This window comes from Drosophila yakuba, chromosome 3L (assembly GCF_016746365.2).
Source record: "Drosophila yakuba strain Tai18E2 chromosome 3L, Prin_Dyak_Tai18E2_2.1, whole genome shotgun sequence".
Lineage (NCBI taxonomy): Eukaryota > Metazoa > Arthropoda > Insecta > Diptera > Drosophilidae > Drosophila > Drosophila yakuba.
The window spans coordinates 7,497,923-7,518,561 of NC_052529.2; the positions used below are offsets into that span (position 1 = coordinate 7,497,923).

The 20,639-nt window shown below is 43.2% G+C and overlaps 1 protein-coding gene across 2 annotated transcripts; it reads left to right on the forward strand.

Moving 5' to 3' along the window:
- Window positions 1–13,040: 13,040 nt before the first annotated feature.
- LOC6533236 lies at window positions 13,041–14,081 on the forward strand. Of its 2 annotated transcripts, none has more exons than XM_015194370.2 (2): window positions 13,041–13,609; window positions 13,690–14,081. In XM_015194370.2, exons 1-2 carry the CDS (start codon window positions 13,056–13,058, stop codon window positions 13,889–13,891), a joined length of 756 nt encoding a protein of 251 aa, XP_015049856.1. In that variant the 5' UTR covers window positions 13,041–13,055; the 3' UTR covers window positions 13,892–14,081. The 2 variants fall into 2 exon arrangements, with proteins under 2 accessions (XP_015049856.1, XP_015049857.1); XM_015194371.3 differs by having other exon boundaries at window positions 13,091–13,609; window positions 13,661–14,081.
- Window positions 14,082–20,639: the final 6,558 nt, after the last annotated feature.

Below are 20,639 nucleotides of genomic sequence, written 5' to 3' on the forward strand. Positions count from 1 at the left end.
TTAGATCTGAAAAGTTCTTATATATAAAACTTCATCAATATATGAAATTGTTTAAACTTATAACTTATAACTTATATAATGGAAATATACAGGTTATGGGATACATTGAACTTATAATATTTTTTTTGGTTAATACTATTTATTTTCTTGTTTTTAGAAGCTTTATTGTACAAAAATTATAAAATATATTATAGTTACGAGATTTTTATAGTCCAAAGATGTTTAATATAACATAAATTCTTCTTTGATAGTTTGGAGTCTAAAATCAGCTTATTCCTTTGACATATTGTGTTACTTCCATAGACCGAAGCTAGCTAGATTTTCTCGCAGTGTATAGCCTATTGACTTAAGACTGGTCGATGGTGAGAGAGCGAGATGCCGGCGACTGCGCTTTACAAACGCGTACGTAATACGCATAATTGAATTAATTTGTATAAATGAATAGTTTAAGTGGCCAGTTGGCGTTGCCGTCGCTCTGTGCGAGCGGGATGCCACTACGCGGTATGCTATGGCCAAGTGGCAAGTCGCGAAAATTGTATAGTTGTACATACGTGTGTGTGTGTGTGTGTCTGTGTGTGGCGCGCATTTAAATTTTTCCATTTTCCACACAGAGCTCTGCTGCTTGGTTTTTTTTTTTTCTCGTCTTTGCCGGCAAACTGAGCAGCCGAGCAGCTGAAATTTGAATTTCAATTCCATTCCATTTTCCCGCTTTCAGCTTTCAGCGACGTCGTGCATCAAAATTAAATTATGCTGAGCGGTAGCTGCTGTGCCAGCCGTTTTCTGCTGACCCAGACAGCGCGCAGACACAAAATTAATAATTTGCAATGCGAGCGAGTGAGAGGGCGCGATGGCCGCGTACTACATGGCGTATAATTAACGTGCATGTGCCTTCGGTTATTATGCTAGTGACGTCACACCGCGTGTGCCGGCCTCCTCACAACTGTATCTGTATCTATATTTGTATCTGTATCTGGATCTGAATATGCAAAATGTGTTGCCGGCACATACAAATACTCAGCTAACCATTTAAAATTCTAATTTCAAGACAAATTAAAAACAAAGCTTAGGCTGCAAGCGCTGATTAAATGGCGCTTAAAATCAGTTTTACTTTGGTCAATTTGAATCTCGTGGGTGTTTAGCGCGCAGTGACTTGGCATTTTCAAATTTAAATATTCGTGTTATTGTTTTTTGCTACCGGCGGCGGTTCGTTGACCCGGCAATTGTCTGAGACAAATGATTTTTTTCGAGCCGAGTCAAGTTGACGGAGTCAGAGGGCAAACAATTTGAATACGATCTTGGCGATTGTGGTAGGTTGTTGACTACAATCAATTGAAATATCCAGCAACTTAAGCAGTAAATTTGCCACGTACGAAGTGTGAAAAAAAGATAATATATATATAAAAACTCTGAAAAATAACAGTATTATTCCAGAGAACATCGGTGAATTTCCGTTGTCTTTACAACACGTTTTATTTCCTAGATACCTATCGCCAAGGCAAACACACAATTTATGTGAGTTTTCTCTATCAAGCGTCTCATTCAATTTCCCTTCAACTGCCGGCACTTCCTCAGCGGTAATGCTAAAAAGAATTTATTACTAAAAATATTTTGACAGCGCACTAAGCTTAAAAAGCAGTCCGGGCAACTAATCAAGTGTGCCAGAGTCCTGGGCAGCCGTTCATCAAATCCATCGGCCACACGTCGCCGCAGGACTTTTGCGCTAAGCTAATCAAATAAAAATGCTGCCCCAACACAACCAAAAAAAAAACCAAAAAACGAACAAAAATAAAAAAGAAGCAAAACGGAATACAGGAGGAAACTAGAAAGGAGAATCTCCCGCCTGGCAGACACAATGCGGCAATTTAATGCTGCATCATGTGCCCGGAGGGCACTCCGTCGTCTAATCCTAGATCCACACCTCGGAAAAGGGTCCGGAATTAGTGGGAAGCGCTCGCTGCAAATCAAAACACACGTGGCCGCAATTGTGGCGCGTAACACGTGCAACAGCAGTAGCAGTAACAGCAACAGCAGTGGCAGTAGCAACAATTTCAGCAGCGACTGTCTTTAAATGCCACTCGCCAAAGTTGCAAGTCAAAAGCGCACTCCACGAGCGCGAGTCAACTTTAAAGTATTGCGTCCCATGTAGCACACTTTCATGCTCACACAGTGGACTCTGGCTAAGGACTCTAAAGCTGGGAAATAACAAGGATATGAGTCTCTACCACTCTCTTTAGTAAAATAAACTCTAATCTTACACATTTGTTTTACAGAAATCCTTATACAGTTCTTCAGGATGTCAGTTTTTCATTTGATTTTGAGGAATATTTCCGGCTAGTTCGCAGACCTTCCGCCTTAAGCACGTTTCACTGTCGGCCATATAAATTACCAAAAGAGTCGCGGGCGACGGAGTAGGACTTTCCTCATCACTTGCTCAATAAGGGGTGTCGCGTAAATTGAATGAATGAATTGCCCGAAACGAGCCAGAGCCCCGCAGCCCATTGGAGTTGCCAATGGCTCGAGTTCGGGCTCTTTTTTTAATGTGCGAGGGTGGGCACCCGGGCGGTGGCTCGACTGTGGTCGTTTATTTACACAAAAGCTTAAGCTAAACCTTAAAAAAATAACTGTTACTGTTATTCCTAAAAAAAAAAGAGAGAGACGAACGAGCGATTCGTATCCTTGTGGGGTTGTGCTCTAAAACTTGAGGGTGAAAGACATTTGTGGGTTGGGGGAGGTTCGAAAGCGAACTTAAGTCAAGTTCTGGCAGTAAATTGCGTCACGTTTCGGCACGCTATAGTATGTGTGTGTTGTGTGTGTGTGTGTGGAAGTGCGTGTGTAGTGGTGCGCCCCGCGTACGTGTGCGTTTTGCACGCATTGATTTATCATGATCAACTGCGCCGGCAACCCCTTGGCCATCACCTCCTCCGTTGGCCATAAAACTTAAACTTTAAACTGCTTTTTCCAATCTCGAGAACCATTTCACTCCCAAATCCACTCTACCCACTCCTTCATCTCGTTTGCCTAAATTTGAAAAGGAAAAAGGGAAATCAATACAACTGCAGTGCCCTGTCCTAGTCCTCGTCCCACAATTTTCCCTTTTCGCCACTTTTCCTCAGGGGCAACAACGCCTGCTCATCAACTAAAGCAATAGCCCGCGGTCGAAATTGACTTACTTTTCGCTCTGGCACTGAAAGAAATATCTATAAATATATATAGAAATATATCTCCAATGGTGTAACTTATTTCTAAACTACTGCTACAACCAACTAATGATTGAAGTTCGAGCTTATATTGCTTGGTTGTTAAACTTACTGATGTTTCCATACTTCCTGAAGCTCCAAGTTTCGTTGTTTTTCTCTGTGTAGCTCTCGCTGTCGTCTCGTTACAGCTGCCTCCGGGCAGAGGCTCAGCCAGCTCCACATGGCGAAGTTCCACATCGAAGTTCCATGCTTCACTTGCTCCATTCTCTGGGCCTACGTCCCAGCTTCTTCGAAGCCCTTTGACTCTGGGCCTTTTGACTCTGGTGGCAGCTACGCGATCTTATTTGGCGCTACGTTTTCCCTGGCACTTCGTGGCCAATTTTTCTGGTTTTCTGCTTCGATATCCATGCGTTCATTTCATTTGCCGCCTCTTTTTGTTGTCCTTACGGCTGTCGCGAATTAAAAGGATTTCCAGTCGTTATGCGCGGCGTTCTGGCCAAAAAGATAGTCGCATGTTTTTTCAACTTGCGGTTTACCCTTTGCGACACCCTCATCACAGCGATCCAATCCAGTTTAGGGTGAGTAAGTGAATGTCTGTGTGTTGTTCCTGTGGGTTATTACTTTTCAATATTGTCCTTGCGGATTACAGTGACATGTGCCAGAGGTCGAAAAAAGGGCAGACTCTGTTTTTTTGTACGCTGATAACTAGATGCGAACCGAAAGAAGTTTCGAAACTTCGCTTCCTTATCGCGTACAGCAAAGTCCAAACTATCGATTTCCGCTTAAAGCCTTTCTATGCGCTTCTCACACTGCTCACTTGATGGCCACTTCAAGAGCCTGCAGGCGTTTGCCGGGCTCATTTGCAAGTGTGAATATGAATAAATTCGAAAGTAAATTGCAGCTTTAAGTCTGACTGGTTTTTTCGGGCCAAGCTCAATCAGGCCAGTACAGCCAGTTGAGAGTTGCACACACAAGGCGGCGAATATTATCCTTTCAAGTTGATTTGATCACGTACGCAAAAGGGAATTCCGGGAACGCACACGGCCGTACAAAATATGAGCATTTGCCGGAGTCGTCTCGCTTTCTCGAGGCTTTCAGGCAAATCAAAAACAGCAACAATGGGAGTTCCTTATGGTGTTACGAGCCCCCAACAACACGGAGAAAAAATAAAAAAAGAGAAAAGCTGGCACGAGCGCGGGTTTTGTCGAGTTTGCCAGCCTAAAGGGACGCACTGCCACTTAAACATTAATAGAGAACTGGGATATACTATTTATATATATATGAAGTGGGTGGCGGCAACGCACGATATGCGTAATAAATGTCGGAAAAAAAACTTACAGCCAAATCCTGAAATATTAAAGCGCCGGCAAAGCGCAATAAGCGAAATTAAAACAATTGAGTGCGCGGAGAAGTCTGCAGTCTGAACTTGAGCCGCGTTTAACTGCCAAAAGAAATATGGCACTTGAGAGGTATCGTAGCCAAATGAGCCTTGGCCTTAGCCCTAAGACTTACCCCTCACCCCTCACCCTTTTTGGGCAATTTATGCCTCGTCGAAGACATTCCCGCTAAGCCCGAAACAAACGCGGCCAATTCATTTGCCCAAAAGCCGCGTTCGACTTCATTTAACCCCCGAGTAAAAGGGCTGGCCGCAACCCTTTTCGCCTTTCCTGGTTGCCCCCCAACGAAAAATGTCTTCATTACAAAACGAAAGTCCTGCCATTGGTCACGCAACTGTAGCTGTCTAAAATTAACAAGGCTTGGGCCATAAAAATTGCGTTTATTGATGCTGCCAAATGGTCGCGAAATGAAAACTCCTTTTGTCTCGCGAACGAATGTGAAAATCCGGCAAAGACTTAACAGCTGAGATTTTTTAATGGCAAACGTAGTCGAAGGAAGGCAGCGTGCTTAAGATGGTATTACTTGAATGCTGGAAATGTATCTGCCAGATACTTTCTTCCTCCAGAGCACCTTGCATTCCACGTAAACCGCTTGGGGTAATGGGTATAGAAATTCTACAACTTTTAATTACGAATGCGCACGTGTTCCATCATCTTGGCTAACCAGACAGCTGGCTTTCATTCCCGCCCGTTCATTCTATACACCAACTATCTATCCGAAACAATCTCCAGATCTTTGCAGCTGCATCTAACAAGGAACTGTCAAAAAATAACACGCCAGGTAGCCGACATCATTTATGTGCGCAGCCAAAGCTATCCATCCATCTATCTATCGCATAATTAGACTCACTTTGGATCATTGAAAATTGCCATTGACAGGTAAATGACAAACGCTTTTGATTGCTCGATTAAATCGCGGCAATTGTTAATTGCAATCAGCGGTGGTAATGCCAAGTGAAAGAGCGAGTGAGAGCCAGCTTTGATATGTGGCCATAATGCGTACCTTTTGTGTTGTTGTTTGCCTGTCTGCTTGTGTGGAAAACATTCTAAACTTTAATCCGGCAAAAGAGGGGCGTAGCGGGGATTCCACCGCTTTTGAGCCAGGTGCCACCTTGGTTTTATTGATTTCTGCGGCTGGCTTTTATGAGTTTCGTTCGGTTTGCGTTTGCGTTTGCTAACCAACCAACCAACCCGCTACCTCAAGGCTTATGCAATTAAGAGCACATGTGTGTGTTTCTCCACGACTAGGGGGGGGTTGGAGTTGAGGGGGTGCTGCAAAGGAGGGGGGTTCAAGTGTCGGTAGGGAGCAGTGGGGTGTTGGCGTGGGCACCTGTGTTTCTTCGGGGGCCATGTAAAATTTTACAACTTTCGTGGCGCGTAGCAAGTTTGACGCCTCATTGACTCGTGCAGAGGATTCGCACTGCCTGGATCCTTGTTTCTTGTTTTGCTCTTTGAAAGAAGGGGTATAAATGGGGTAGACTCGCGGAGTATACATTTAATACACAGGTTCATCTTATTACCAAATAAATATGACGCAACAACATCTGCAAAGATCCTTGAAGAAGCACCTTCAAGTATGCAACACAAGTTTCCTAAAACCCATTTTTTTTACCCCTTTTAATCACATGATTTTGCGAGGTATCTGATAGTCAAAATTGCGGCTTAGAGCCTCCCCACTTGTGGGTATTTTTTCGGTGGTTTTGTTTTGGCATGTCACATGCATTTGGGTCGACTTGAGCGTTACTTTATGTGTCCTACCGCTGCTGTTTGTTCTTGTTTGTTTTTGTGCTTCTGTTTGTGTGTGTTTGGAAAATGACGCCCTATATGTGTGCACATTGTACACGCTTTTCTGTGGTTTTGTCGAGTGTATGTTGCTGTTTGCCTAGCTGCTTTTTGTTGCCGCTCTTATTTTTGGCAATTAAATGCATGCGGCGATGGCGAGGACGACGATGATGGCTCGTGCTTGGTCGGATGTTACGTTGCATGCCGCATACTAAGTGTCATTATTAGCCCGCGTTCCTCCTCCGGCTCCTCTCATCATTTTTTCCCCACCCTTCGCCTTACGCCTTGTAGAAATATCAAATAGAAAAAATATAAAACCTCAAATTCTAAAGGGGCTGTCATTATTGAGAGACATCCACCCACACACAAATGTCGCAATTACGTCGGTCAAAGAGAAGAGTGTGAACGGAAGAAAATTTGCCTACAGGATAATCCAATTTAAAGTGTTTAAATCAAATTTTTAAACATCAGAATGATGTGGCATTGTTGTCTCCCCCTCCCTGTATTGTTGGTCTTTCAGTGTTGGTGGTTGGTTGCTCAGCTCAAGGGCTGTCGAAATTTTTGAATTATGTTTTAATAAATGCGGTGGTTGTTGCCACAGCCTCTCCACTCGTTGTTGTACCTACGCGCCACTAAACCATGAAATGCAATCAAATTTGCGGTCGTCAAATGGCAAATATTGCGTATATCCCCAGTCCAGAATCCAAAGCAACTCCCACCACCCGCAGGACACTTTAAAACGGGCGACAGGATCAGGGGGTGTGTGTAGCTGTCAGTGGGCATCAGTTCGCCAGCTCGAGCTGACAGCTCTCGACGACTCGTCCTCGGAGCAACTGGCTAGAACTCGCCCTGTTACAACTCAATTTTAGATTTTTTGTTTTGGCCATTTCAAGCGAGTGGGTAGTGGGAGTATGAAAGGGTATGCTGGGTTGCTTGGAATCAGAAACAGATATGATAGATGTTTATTGAATAATTATGTATGTACCTTAGTGTGGATAGTTTGGCTTGGAAGTCGAACTATATCACTCTTATAACATAAATGTAATATAAAATATAGGACTTGAGATCCTTTAAAGAACACACAGGGTACTAAAAAGTTTTAAGCACCCAAAAACCACCTCCGACTTGTTGAAAGTTGCCTTTGCGCAGAGCATTTGGACGGGATATGCCGCAGGACCACACAGCCTGTCGGCGATGGCGTCGCGAGTTAATGAAAAGGATACACATGTCAACTCCAATTTCTGTTCTGGCCTTGGCTTTGTTCGATCTGCTGCGCTGAGGTGTTTGCCCAGCCACAAGGGTGGCTCAAATTAGTCGCTTCCTGCCACCAAAGTTATCCGCGTTGTAGCCCCGAGGGTTGACGTGGTGGGCCAGCCTCCTTGGCTTGATTTTATTTTATATTTTGCTCGTAGGTGTGGCCCAGTGCAATCTGTTACATTTTTGATTCAGTTCAGTTTAGGATTCGGATTCGGATTCGTATTCAAGCTCATTTTGTGCCCATACAAATATTTGCACTTGTGCCCAGGCCGAGACGCTAATTCACCCACAATTTGTCCACAATTGTTGGGCGGCGAGTGGGCTTTGTTTTGGGCCCGAATATTTGCTTGTTTGGCCAGCAGTTTAATGCACAATCAATGTTTGATCAGAGGAAGCTTTCGTTTAATTAGCCAACTGTTTTGTTTGTGGGGTGCGAGCTGTAAGTTGTGAGTTGTGAGTAGTGTGTACCATCACCAGATGGGTTCCAGGGTCAACTGGTGGCTTGCAAATGCATTCCGAGAAACGGGAAACTCGATGGAGAAACTATCTGGCGGCAATCAATTAATTATGGCATCGAGAAATTGCGCTGCAGAATGGGTTTTACTAGCCACTCGCTCAGTAGGTGTGCTAATAAAAAGCTCTCTGTTCTAGGCTGTTAATATTGTTTTATATATAGTATGTATATATACATTAATATCGCCATTATGACATCTGAAAGTATCATAAGTCAGATTAGCACTTCACTCTCACGTTAAGCATTTGAGAAGCGCCGAGAAGGGCTCTAAGCCGTTCATTTGAATTTCCATTGAATTTAGAACTTGTTTTCACACAGATCACAAGCTAATGCAATATAAAAAGCCGCAACATGCAACGATGATTTATTGTATGATTAAACAGGAAGATATTTAGCGATTTTCGCAGCGTGACTTGCGAACATGTTTTGAATCCCTCGGCCATTGCATTGCCGTAAATTGTTTGTTGGGCTTTTATTTATATCGCAGACTGCGCTTTCTATTCTATATTGTTGAATTGCATTATAAGTATTATTAATTAGCTATAAATAACATGAGAAATAACAGCAACAACGGCGGCTTGTAACTGGTTTTCGTTTTTATTTATTTATATAGGTATATATATATATATATTGTTTTTTTTGCCCGGCACAGTGAGCGCCAAATGTAAGCGCCCCGGCGATTACACGCCGCAGATATAGTTAAATAATATATAACGTGCTATAAATCAATGGCTACACAGGGCAGTGGAACGGTGGCATTGATAAGTTTTATCGCTCGGGCGCGTTCCGTAATTAAGACCCCAACCAGCCCCCCAAAAACTAACATTAATCTAGTCGGACTAGTCGGCATCCATATCCTAATCAGTGGGTTATGCCCCCCTCCGTATGCGTATCTCACGCTCATTAGGCACAGCCTGTACTCGATTCCATTCTCGAAGCGATTCTCCAACTGGACTCCAACTGGACTTGACCGCCAACGCAAAGTTCAAAATAATTAATGACCTTTTGCCTGGCCAAAACTTAATGAAAGACGTAATTTTTCTCTGGCCAAGTGGGTGGCACATGGTGGCACAGCCTGGCACATGGCTCTATATAGCAATATTATTATGAATGCAGCAGGGGTGAGCCTTGATTTATTTATGGGTCAAGCGAAAGCAGCTGGCTGATTAGCCACAGATTTGATCTCTCACTGTTCAACGAGGTGATTGAGGGCCACTCGGCCACTCGGCTACTCGGAGGGCAAATGTCTTGTCTAATTCACACAGCAGGAAAGGCGACAGCCACAAGTGGTTGGGGTTCAGTTGGAATTTTGGTCATTAGACATGGAGATATCACCTAAACGGTAATTGGATTGTTCTCGTAAGATACTAATATGCAAATTCCTCTGCCGAGAAAGTAAAATATTTTTTACTTTTGGCCTCCCATTCCTTAAATAGCTTACTATTACACTAGTTTTTAAAGATTACTAATATGGAACTTTTTCAAAAACACTTTGAAAAACTTAAATATTGTATTTATTACAGCATTTTGATTGCCATACATTTTACAGAATATTTCTCTGCATATTAAAAAAAAAAATTAAATAAAATATTTCTAATAATCAAAGTAATATTTTTATTGCTGCCAAATAAAAGGTCTTACTGCATTTCACTGCGTTTTCAATTTATTACTTCTTATAAAATATTACTTACTCTTAGTATACTAATTAACCAATAATACAGACACCAATTTACCCCCAAAAAACACTTTTACTAATTGAGAATTTTCTTGGCCAAAAACTGCAATATTTTAAGCCAGCAATTTGTGGTCCTTGACTTTGGCCCGGCTAAATGGAAACCAGCTCAAACCGAATCGTGGAATGCTTAACGATATAAATCGCGTAATTGTTGCAGCTGAGCAGCAACTTCTATGGCACCAACAACAACCACAATAACAACAACAATAATGATAACAACAACAACAACAACATGAACAACAGCAACAATGTCACGTTCAAAGTCAAATGTTTAGCTTGGATAAATTTGCAAAGGAAGCGTGTAAAAACGTTTAAAATATTTTCTCATTAGACAACTATCAGCGGTCTACGATTTTTTCTATCTATTTCTTGCCTTTGTTTTTGTTTGCACAAGTTTATAATATGAAATGTCAAACGGCAACAACAATTTGACCTTCATTTCTCGCTGCAGCAGCAGCAGCAACAACTGCAGTAACAGCAGCAACAGCAGCAGCAGCAACTGTAGAACTGGAGAATCAACCCACGGTGCGATGTTTTATCTGAATGGCTGATGTCTGAGACTAGATCTGTGGATTCAGGGGGAGCCAAGGAGGCGATTTTGGAGAACAAGGCTTGACAGCAACATTGAATTGCTGCTGTTGCTGCAGTTGCTGTTTTAGCCGGCTGCCCGCTTACGTAAGTCGCTTTTAGCCCTGCTGAACGGCGACTTCTACAAACGCCTGTTGAGCAACATTCGCACACACTCGCTCGCCACTGCCAACTATCGACAGTTATCGCCATAAATTTGGACACCCATCGCATCGGGCAAATGCAAAAAATAAGTGTCGTCAGCGCTTTGGACGTCAGCGAAATGGACAAATTGTCTGTCTATTGAAATAATAGCGGACAGTTTGACCCATCGCTGTTTCCACTTGGAGATGCACAAGAAGCGTGAATCACGATCACAAGACGATTTTTCTTTACAAACGAATTTTACCATTCTTGTCCTTAAAAATAATCCAAGAAACAGCAATTGCACGTTAACTAATTCTTATCTATAAAGTTGAATGAAACAGCAAATGCACGTAAGCTAATTCATATCTAAGCAGTGGATTATACATAAATGTTGATAGTATATAATCAAAGTTAAATAATCTCTAATCACTTACTTTAAGCCACATTAATCTGCACTCTTAATACAAATTCAGCACTTTCCCTTGCTTAAATATGATTCATTTGCATTCTCAATATATCCTAAAAGTTCACAAAAAGTTTGTTAAATATGCCACAATTCATTTTAGTCTTATTAAAGTATAGCTTGACCCATCACTAGCCCCTTCTCTCTTTTCCATTTCCATGTTGCCATTTTTTTTCGACACAATTTTTTTTTGCGTTTTTGGCAAATCCTTTCAATGTTTGCGCTGTCACGAAGCAAATATATTCACGACCCACCATTCAAAAACGCCAGCAAACCCACCCAATCCGCCAACTCCTCGCTGTCTTTGTCCAGAGGAGTGGCCAAACTTAAGCTAAGTAAATATTTTTAAGGCATATTAAAAATAAATCACCAAATATTTGAAGGCAGGCGCCTCAATGATTTGTCGAGGCATTAAATATCCACCGAAAATCGGACCAACCCCGCTCGCAAAACAACAGTCGCGTGCTCTGAGTAAACAAAATGTTAGGAGATGGGGAACTTTTGACGTTGGAAAATTAGAAAACAGTGCAACAATTATTTCTGTAGCAAACTTCAAAACACCCAGGCAAACTAAGAGCGATAGAATCACCCCACTCTATCTGCCAATCAGCCAAAGTTAAGGGGAAAGTGGCAAGAAAAGATGGTGGGGCTGTCGGATGAGAATGAGGATGAGTTGTTGGGTGGGTGGGGAGTGTGCCCGCGAGCCTCAATTTTGAGGCAGCCCCTCGTCACTGGCCCCACCTCCGCCATCAAGAACTAACGCAATCATCGACTGCCAGAGTCTGAAAGCAACCACCAGCCAAACGACAAGCGACAAATGCCTCATCAACTCGCACCTCTTGCCGCCAGAAAACAACGACGCCATTGCTTTGAGCCAAAGCTATGTGGCTATGTAGCTATATGGCTATAGCAACAGACCCAGACCAGACCCGGCCAGACCCATCCTTATCCCACCCCGAGTTATCCGCACCCACATCCACATCCACATCGACATCCACAGCCACATCCACGTCACAAAACCCAAAAGTGTCAATCCAATTACCTGTTCGAGCGCCGGAATCTTTTGCGACATGTTTCATAACTGTGGCAGCGTAGAAAGACTTTCATTTTCCGGCGATGGGGACGAAGATCCAGGGATGCAAAGGCTTTCGAGCTCTAAATAAGTTAACCAAGTTTAAAAACTGGCAAAAGTTTATATCAAAAACCAAAGGAAGACAAAGAAGAAGTAGTAAGTCGTAAGTGAGACTAAGTAACAGCTACCAGATTATCTATAAAGCTAACAAGTAGATTAAAATATTAATGTATTGAAGAAGTAACCCACTTTTAAGCAGTCGAAATAAAGATCATATTTCCTACTTATTACTGTTAAAATGATACCAAAACAAACCTCCAATAGTAACCTTTAGATTTCTGCATCCCTGGACTGCTAAACCCACTCCATTCTGCCATTTCCATTGCGGGCGGACAGAGGACAGAGCATGCTTCGTTGGCCAAGCGGAGCAGCGGCTGGAGGATGGGGAATACTGGGGTATACTGTTGCCAATGGCGTTTATCAATTTGCCAGGCCCAGACTTCCGCTGAGCAAGGGAGATGGACAGAGGACGACGAGCCCACCCACAACGAATCCCACCGAGAAAACAGGCACCATTTCCATTCAGACTCGTCGTGGTCCACTCATTAACACGTGTTTACGTAGCCAGTCCTTTCGATCTTGACGCGACGCCAATAACAACCGATAACTGCCCGATCATGATCTGGCTATGGTAGAATCCCCCTAGCCCAGGTTCATTCACCAACGATTCCGTGTTCCGTTTCATTTCGATTCAATACGAATATTATTATTTTCATTGTTAATATTTGTTACACGCCTTTTGTTCAACTGGCATCCCATGCCATGCCATGCCATCCGATTCCAACTGAAAACTGCACTCAAGAGCTCGAGGCCCGTTGATTGCCGATGATGATGAGGATGATGATTTGAGTTGGTGATGACTCAATGTGCGGCTCCCGATCTCGAGGCAACGAGTGCTTATTTAGTGACTGGACGATCGGAGATCGCAGCAGGCTCACCACAACTGGAAACTGGAAACTGAAAAACTCAAAAACTCTAAACTCGAGACATGAGACACTTCTGGCTGCCGTTTTGGTTGTTTGGGCTGTTTGCTCAGCCACTACAGAACCGAAACCTGGAGCCAAAAACTCCCGCGATTGGGACCGCAAAATGAGCGCTGAAGTGGCGCAGACAATTCCCGGCTCCATCTCCATCTCCAACCCCATCTCCCCATCTCAAGTGCAGCAAGATGACCAAGTTAATTTCGAGACGGGAGGCCCCATCCAGACCGCGGAGTGGTTATCAATGGGGGTCTGCAGCTTGGCGGCGTCTGCGGCGATGAGACCAACTGGTAGCCCTCTAATTGATATAGCTAAATGGCCGTCTATGTTGCAGGTTGCACGTTGCAAGTTGCACGTTGCTTGTTGCTGGATTGCTGGCTTGCAGGCGGTTGAAGGCTGGAGGATGAGGCCTAGAGACATGTTTCATGTCGCCAGCGTGTACGTGGCAATGCGTAGAATTCCATATAAAATAATTAATGAATGTCACAGCAAAATGTTTCGGGCGACTTCTCCACCAGCTCGAGCAACAGTTCCTGCTTTTGGACTCGTCCTCGACTGATGCCGTTCTTGCTCCGGCTGCTGCTGCTGCTGATGATGATGATGAGGCCTCAAACTCCTTCTTTGCCCCTTCTGGTGGACGTGGCTCCTGCTCCTCCGGCCCCACCATCCATTCTCGTATCGTTTTGCCAGCATTGCGCGCATATTTGGCGTCAATATTAAGTGAAACTGATGGATGCCTGAAGGCCCAACAGGCCTCCTAAGTGCACAGTGAGAAAATATGTATATGAAAGAATCAAAGTATGTGACTTACTTTCAGATTAGAAAATGCATAAGCTGGAAGACTTCCAAACGGCATCACTTTCAATTTCTCTTCTCTTTTTTCCTGCAATAAATACTATTTATTTATCAACCCAACTCCACCTTAATTTGCCTTAACTAAGTAGCCTTTGTTCGCAGTGCATCGCGTCTGGCAGTCGTCCAGGTAGGGCCCATCTACGTCTGCTGGCCCCTGGTAAAATGCGAAAAAATAATTTTGAAGCACACTGTGGCATGCAGCAAATGACAGAGAATGAATTCGTGAAAATATTTGCGTGTGTGTCGTCGTATGGTTACTGTGACACTTGCACATACACAAAACCCGGACACGGAGCCACTCTACGTGGATGTGGCTCCTTGCCTCCTTGGCTCTTGCCTCTTTCGATTTGGGGTTTGAGTTCCCCGCCCCACGAGTCTGAGTCTGAGTCAGTTGGTCGGTTGGTTCGTCAGGTAACCCGGCCCATTCAACATGCCCTAAATGGATGCAAAGGAGGTTGGCTGGTTGCATCTGGAAAAAGAGGTGGAAAAAATGCTTTACACTGCTTGTTGTCTGTTGTCTGCGTAGCAAATTTGTAAAATTAAACAGTCAACAGAATGGCTGAAAGGCTGAAGGGCTAAAAGGAGTAAGAGGGGGTGGGAGACACAATCAAGTGAGGGCGAAAGACCGAACCATACTTCAATTAAACCAACTTCATTAAATTTCAGCTAACAAAGGCGTTGGCCAAAAGGGGGCGATGGCAAAGTACTGGCTGGCATCTGGAAACTGGAGATGGAGATGGAGCCTGGCAGAACTCGTCATCATCACGGCTGTTGTTGCACGTATATGTGGCGTAGACTGAATTCGCTTAGATTGGAGCCAAGAGCGAGAGCAGAGTATAGAGTGCTTGGAAATTGTCAGTAAATTGGCTCAAGCAATAGCAATAACAGCAACAACAATAGCAATAGCAATAGCAACAATGATGCCATCAGCAACAACAACATGAAGCAACATTAGCAACAACACTGAGCTGAACAAAAGGGAAATTCTAGGAGCAACATTTTACTTCGATTTCTGCATGTTTTGTGTCTTGTCAGCAGAAATTTGCTTATGCCAAGGATGGGGCAAGATGTGGATATTGGCTAAGGTGAACCAACAACAGTAAGAACAACACAAGTTCAGCTAGGTACACAGGGAGAAAACTAAATGAGGGAAGGGGCACTGAATGCCAAGGAAGAAGAACGAACGAGTCCTTTCAACAAAAGTAGCATATTAGGGGATAATACATAAGAGTTAAGTATGGGGAATATAATATACTCGAAGATATATAAGATTCTGCACAAATAACAAACAAGTAAAGGAAATTACTTATTCAGTAAATAGAACGTAATGAAAATATTGTGTAAAATGAGGTGATTGATAACAAATATTTACATGTACTTATCACATGTTTTAAGTATTGTTTTATTCCCAAATTACTTCTGCTAAAATGTAACTGTTGATTCCCTTTTTACGACCATCCACTTCCGCTGAGGTCATCTCTGCTGGTCAACATTATCAATTGGCTGCCAATTCCCCTCCAGAAACAAGCAAGCCCAACAAATTATCCCAGTTACTGCCCCATATCACTCACTTAACACCTAACAGCTTCCAGCTATCAAATGTCGACCAATCGAAGACACAAATCACATGAACGGAAAGCCACCCAAAAGCAAGCAATTTTTCCCTGAACTCTGATTTTCTCGAGAAAAGGCAACTTTTCCGTTCCAAATTATGCTGTTATCTTCATTAGGCCGACATAAGTGCAGCCAAATGCGCCACCCAAAGGAATTGGCCCCAAACCAAAAAAATACTATCGATAGGATAGTGAAAATTGTTTATAGAGCAAGGGACAAGATGGTCAAGATGGGGTCACTTTGGTGTTCTTCTTTCCGGCCTTCTTTTTCGTTTTTTTTTTTTTTGTATCGCTGCCATTCTTAACGCCTAAAATATCAAGAGTGTCAACGTCTTTATGTGGGGGGCGTTAGTCCTTCGCCTCGGAGAAAGGAAATTTATAAGTGGTGGCAGCATTTTCCTCCTCACATACATATGTGCAGTGTCAGCGCTTTTCGTCCTTTTTGTGTCTGTGTATGTGTGCGTGTGCGTGTGTTGCTTTGTTGACTCAAAGGAAATCACAGCCATGTTTTATTGGCCTCTCCACTGTTCAGCTGGTGCTTTTAGCTGTACTGCGTATTTGACAAATAAACAGTTGATTTGCCCCGGCAACGATAGCAATCGACGGAGGGCAGGAAGGGCAGGAAACGGTATCCAAACCAAAACCACCAAGTAGTTAAGTTGTTTGATGCTGGTAAACAAGTAATCGCCAGGAGCGGCGAACAAATCGCAGTCCGAGATCCGATAGCTCCTTAACTCTGGTTAAGCTCTCCCCGATGTGCAAACAGGTCAAAGTTGAGCATTGAGCATGAGTTGTCCATGCATAGTTTTCCCTTATTTCGAGGTGGTGAACGGATGTGGGTGCAACTCCTCTCAGCTCGGCATCTCGGGCATTTTAAATTTACAAATTCCGGGCGTGCACATAAAATCAACAGACAACACTCAGGAATTGCCAGGAGGGAGTATCCGTGGTCGGTGTGTAGGGAATCTGTAGCACAGAGAAGAAAATGGGCATAAGTATATATTACTTATGATATATAGGGATTGTAGTAGTAACACTTGTGATTAGCTTAAGTTTGTCTAACTTTAAGCTAGCAACGTACTATATCATTAAATATTATAAATGAAGTATTATACTTGGAGTGACTTATTCAACTATGGATTTATATAAGAAATCATGTGTATCTAATCATGCATTTATTCTGTATTACATCCTTCAAGTAATGATTTTAATTGCAGTGCAGTGGCAGCTCGTCCCTACACATGATGTCTGACCTAACCTACAGCAAAGAAGGGGCAGGAATCCGGCGTGTTCCGAGCACGAGGACTTTCCTTTTTGTCCTGCTCCAATATCGATTCGCCGCTAGATGCCGGGAGTCCTCCGAGTTGGCCGCTCAGATGGGATGGCCATTAGCATGCAGGTCGCATCCCGGGGAACGCAGAAACTTATTGATTGACACAACTTCCAGTGCGCTGGCATTTCATTTCGGGGTCTTCACATTTTTTCGCCGAACGCCGGAAGCGCTGCTTAAGTTTTTTCCTCCTTTTGCTTTTTCTTTTTTTGTTTTTTTTGTTTGTATGTGTTATTTTCCTCTTACTTGCATTTGTTATGTTTTGGAAAGATTCTTCGTTTTTTCTTTTTTTTTGGTTATTTTTTAGGGGTCCAGTGACCGAAAATCTTTTTTCAACTTTTTGGCCTGCGCTTCGGTTCTCTGATTACGGGGCCAAAAACAATGAAGCTGCTTTGTTGCAAATTTAATGAGCATAACGGTAAAGGCTTTTGATGAAACAATACCAATTGAAAGCTGAAGCTGAAAGCTGAAAGCCTGCATTTAACAAGCAGTCGTAGATCTTATCGTTCCGTCGTCATATTTGCGGCGACAGTTCTGCCTCAAAAGCCTCCAAGAACCTCTCAACTTTTTGGCCAACCAGGAGATGTCAGCCAAAAAGGGGGAAAAGGTGCAGACATTGCAGACTGTGGACCTCGGATCGAGGAGGACCTCGTCGTCGTCGTTGAAACCTCAGGCCAGCTCACATCCCGGCAGGCACATAAATCGTCAGCTGTCAAATGGCGAAAATGTCTGATCGGGCAATTCGAATGGCGTGCTGGTGAAGATCGGAAGTGCGTAACATCAGCTATTCCAGGGAGCTGAATGGTGGGGGCTATACTCAGTGCCCTGAGGAGCAGATTGGGGGCACTGGGGAGTCCGAGACACTTATCTTGCTCATATAATGCTTACACTTAGTCTTCGGATGGGCACTCTATGGTGTAAGGACTAGGGATGGCAGTGTGACATCTATACGGTTGTATATGTATCTATAAGTATCTATAACACTTTGTCATATGAAATATCGAAATATTGCCTCGAAATCATAGTCTTTGTTTTAATAATTTGAATCAAGAAGCTTTTAGTTTTATACCATTACCTATACAAGAACTTAAAGAAGGTTAACCCAGTTCTAAAACACGGCTTATCTTTTATGAAAATTGCTCGTATTGCTCGTGATATCCGTGACTCATTTGCATCACGATCCCATCGCCAGATGCGATTTGGTGCGATGCGGCGACTTGGTGTCAAGACATGCGCCGCCGTTGGGAGTACTGCGCGTGATTTAGTCGAATTCACGAACTTAATGAAGCCCTTTAAATCACGCAAACTTTTGCGCCACTTAGAAGAGGCAGCGGCCAAGCGGACCCATGCCTCCCGATTGAGCCACAACAACTAGTCAGCGCTGGGGAGGGGAATTCAGGAGGAGGGGGGTTAGGAGCAGCAGGAGCAGGAGGAGCAGGAGGCCAAGATCTCATTAACACCACGCGGGCATAATTAAAGCCGACGGGGCACCACAAAAGCCCAATCGCGATTGCAGTGCCAGCAGTAGCAGGCGGCATGCAAAAGCCCCAAAACCAAAGCGTGCACCGAGTCCAAAGATTCCCTCCAACAAAAAACAAAAAAAAAAAGTAAAAATAAAATAAAAAAAGGCCAAGAAAAAATTTCCAAGGAGATGCAATCGTGGCAACGACCAAGTTACCAGCAGGCCAACTGGCGCTAAGTGTTGGCCGGGCTTATAATGAGCAGGATATGCTCGCCTCCAAAATAGTCGTTGTCCCTTGTTTCGCTGCAATCTTAATAGCTTATAACCATGTTTGCCCGGCCTTCGTTCCTTTCAGCCGTTTCTGATGATCTTCCGCGACCTGGAGAACAATGAGCTCGAGAAACTCAAAAATATACGCTGCTAACTTTTCAAACCTGCCACACAACTGCGGTTTCGAATCGTTCGATCCGCATTTTGTGGCTGACATTCGGGCCAGTTGACGTACGCATTGATTGATCGATGACTGGAGGGATTGAACGAGTTGGGGGAATTGGGCAGAAAGATGCCCTCTCGAGTCACCTTTTGTTTCAGCTCTTTACTCAGAAAAACAGGAGGATTTTACAGGTCATGAAGTATCTTAAAAATATGCATTACCAAAGAAAAACTGTCTTTAAACTATGAAAATGAAAAATATATACTCGGTCATCGTTTTTATAAATACATTAATCTTTAAATAATAAAAAAAAAGTATTAAATACTTTCAATTAAGTTCTCAACCTTCTAAGAGCCTGCAATTTCTTTCAATTTGATAAGATGTTGAAACCAAACTTCTTGGAATCCTGAGAAATCCTCTGAGAAATCGTCTCGATAAGACAGTCACATAAAAAAGAAATCTGTATGCCCCGGTCACTCCCCATTTACCCATAGAACCCAAAGATTGCCTAAGCAAAGCCAACAACTACTGGTTGTATCAGTTGGCCATTAATTTCGATTACCACGCGGCAAGACACACGACCTGGCGGAAGTGCTGCTCATCGCCTGGCAAACACCAGAGTCCTGGAACCAGGAATCTCTAGGACCAGCCAGGACCCACTAATAAACGGACATTTGTAGCGCAATCAATTGTTTCGAAATTGTTGTACACCATTATGCTCATTGTGCCCGGGCTGCTAAATGGTTATAGCCTGTCATAAGTTGGCCAGGGGTGTGCTCCGAACTCCTCACTCCTCGACCCCGGACTTTGGACTTCAGGGCTCAGGATTGCGGACTCGGGACCATGGACTCACCCCCCGATTTCATGGCAATTCCCAAATGAATATGCAAAAGCCGAGCAGGATATCTCATGGCCGTTTCCGTTTGCACAATTATGTTTATTAAGAGAAAAGCTGGAGGAGGGAACAGAATCAGAATGGCATGGAAGCCCAAGGAAAGCAGCGCCGGCAATCGTCAAAGATGATTTAGTTACTTCCGTTGGACGCAGGAGCGTGGGCTCCGGCAATAAAAATATATTAGTGCAATTACAGCAAGCCAACTGGCAGCAGGGCACATATAATATATAGACAGCGGCCTTTTTGACTCCTGGACCAGATAAGACCTGTAATTTATATATGGAATATGGGTTGCTAGTTTGGGCACAGGAATATATATTAAGGGAAAATATTAATTACAATAAGTATTGTACTTGCTGCTTCACCTTAATGAAGAAACTCCCCTTTTCACCTTTCGCTTTTCTAGAAGTTAACTTACTTTGGGCGAGATTACAGTGGGGAGATAAGAAAGCATATTTTTATACGAAAGACGGATAAAATATTTGAAAAATATGTATCAGACAGAATATTATATATATATTTCTTACTATACACGGTGGGAAAACAAAGTTGTTTGTTAATTCATAATATTTATTAAATCTAAAATAATCTTATGTTCTGCATTTATTTTACTAGTGTAAATTTCTGCCTTTGCTCAAGGAGTATTCCTTTGTTAGTATGTTTCATTTGTTTTTAAGCATTTCAATTTCCCTATGGGGATTTGCGAGCGAGCTCTGCCAACTTTCCTTTTGGCCTACAAATGCCTATTTATGTCGGCTCGGTCTGATTAGGCCAGAAATTTGGCTGTCGATTTACGAGGCCTGCTACTTCCACTACTTACTTAGCTTACTTAGTTTAGTTTTACAAGTTTCGCTCGAGAGCAACACAAACAAAAGGAGCT

Coding starts and splice junctions, on each gene's coding strand:
- LOC6533236 (XM_015194370.2), top strand. CDS start 13,056: ATGTGCGGCTCCCGATCTCGAGGCAACGAGTGCTTATTTAGTGACTGG. Junction 13,610..13,689: donor ATGTTTCATGTCGCCAGCGT/GTACGTGGCAAT, acceptor CTTCTCCACCAG/CTCGAGCAACAGTTCCTGCT.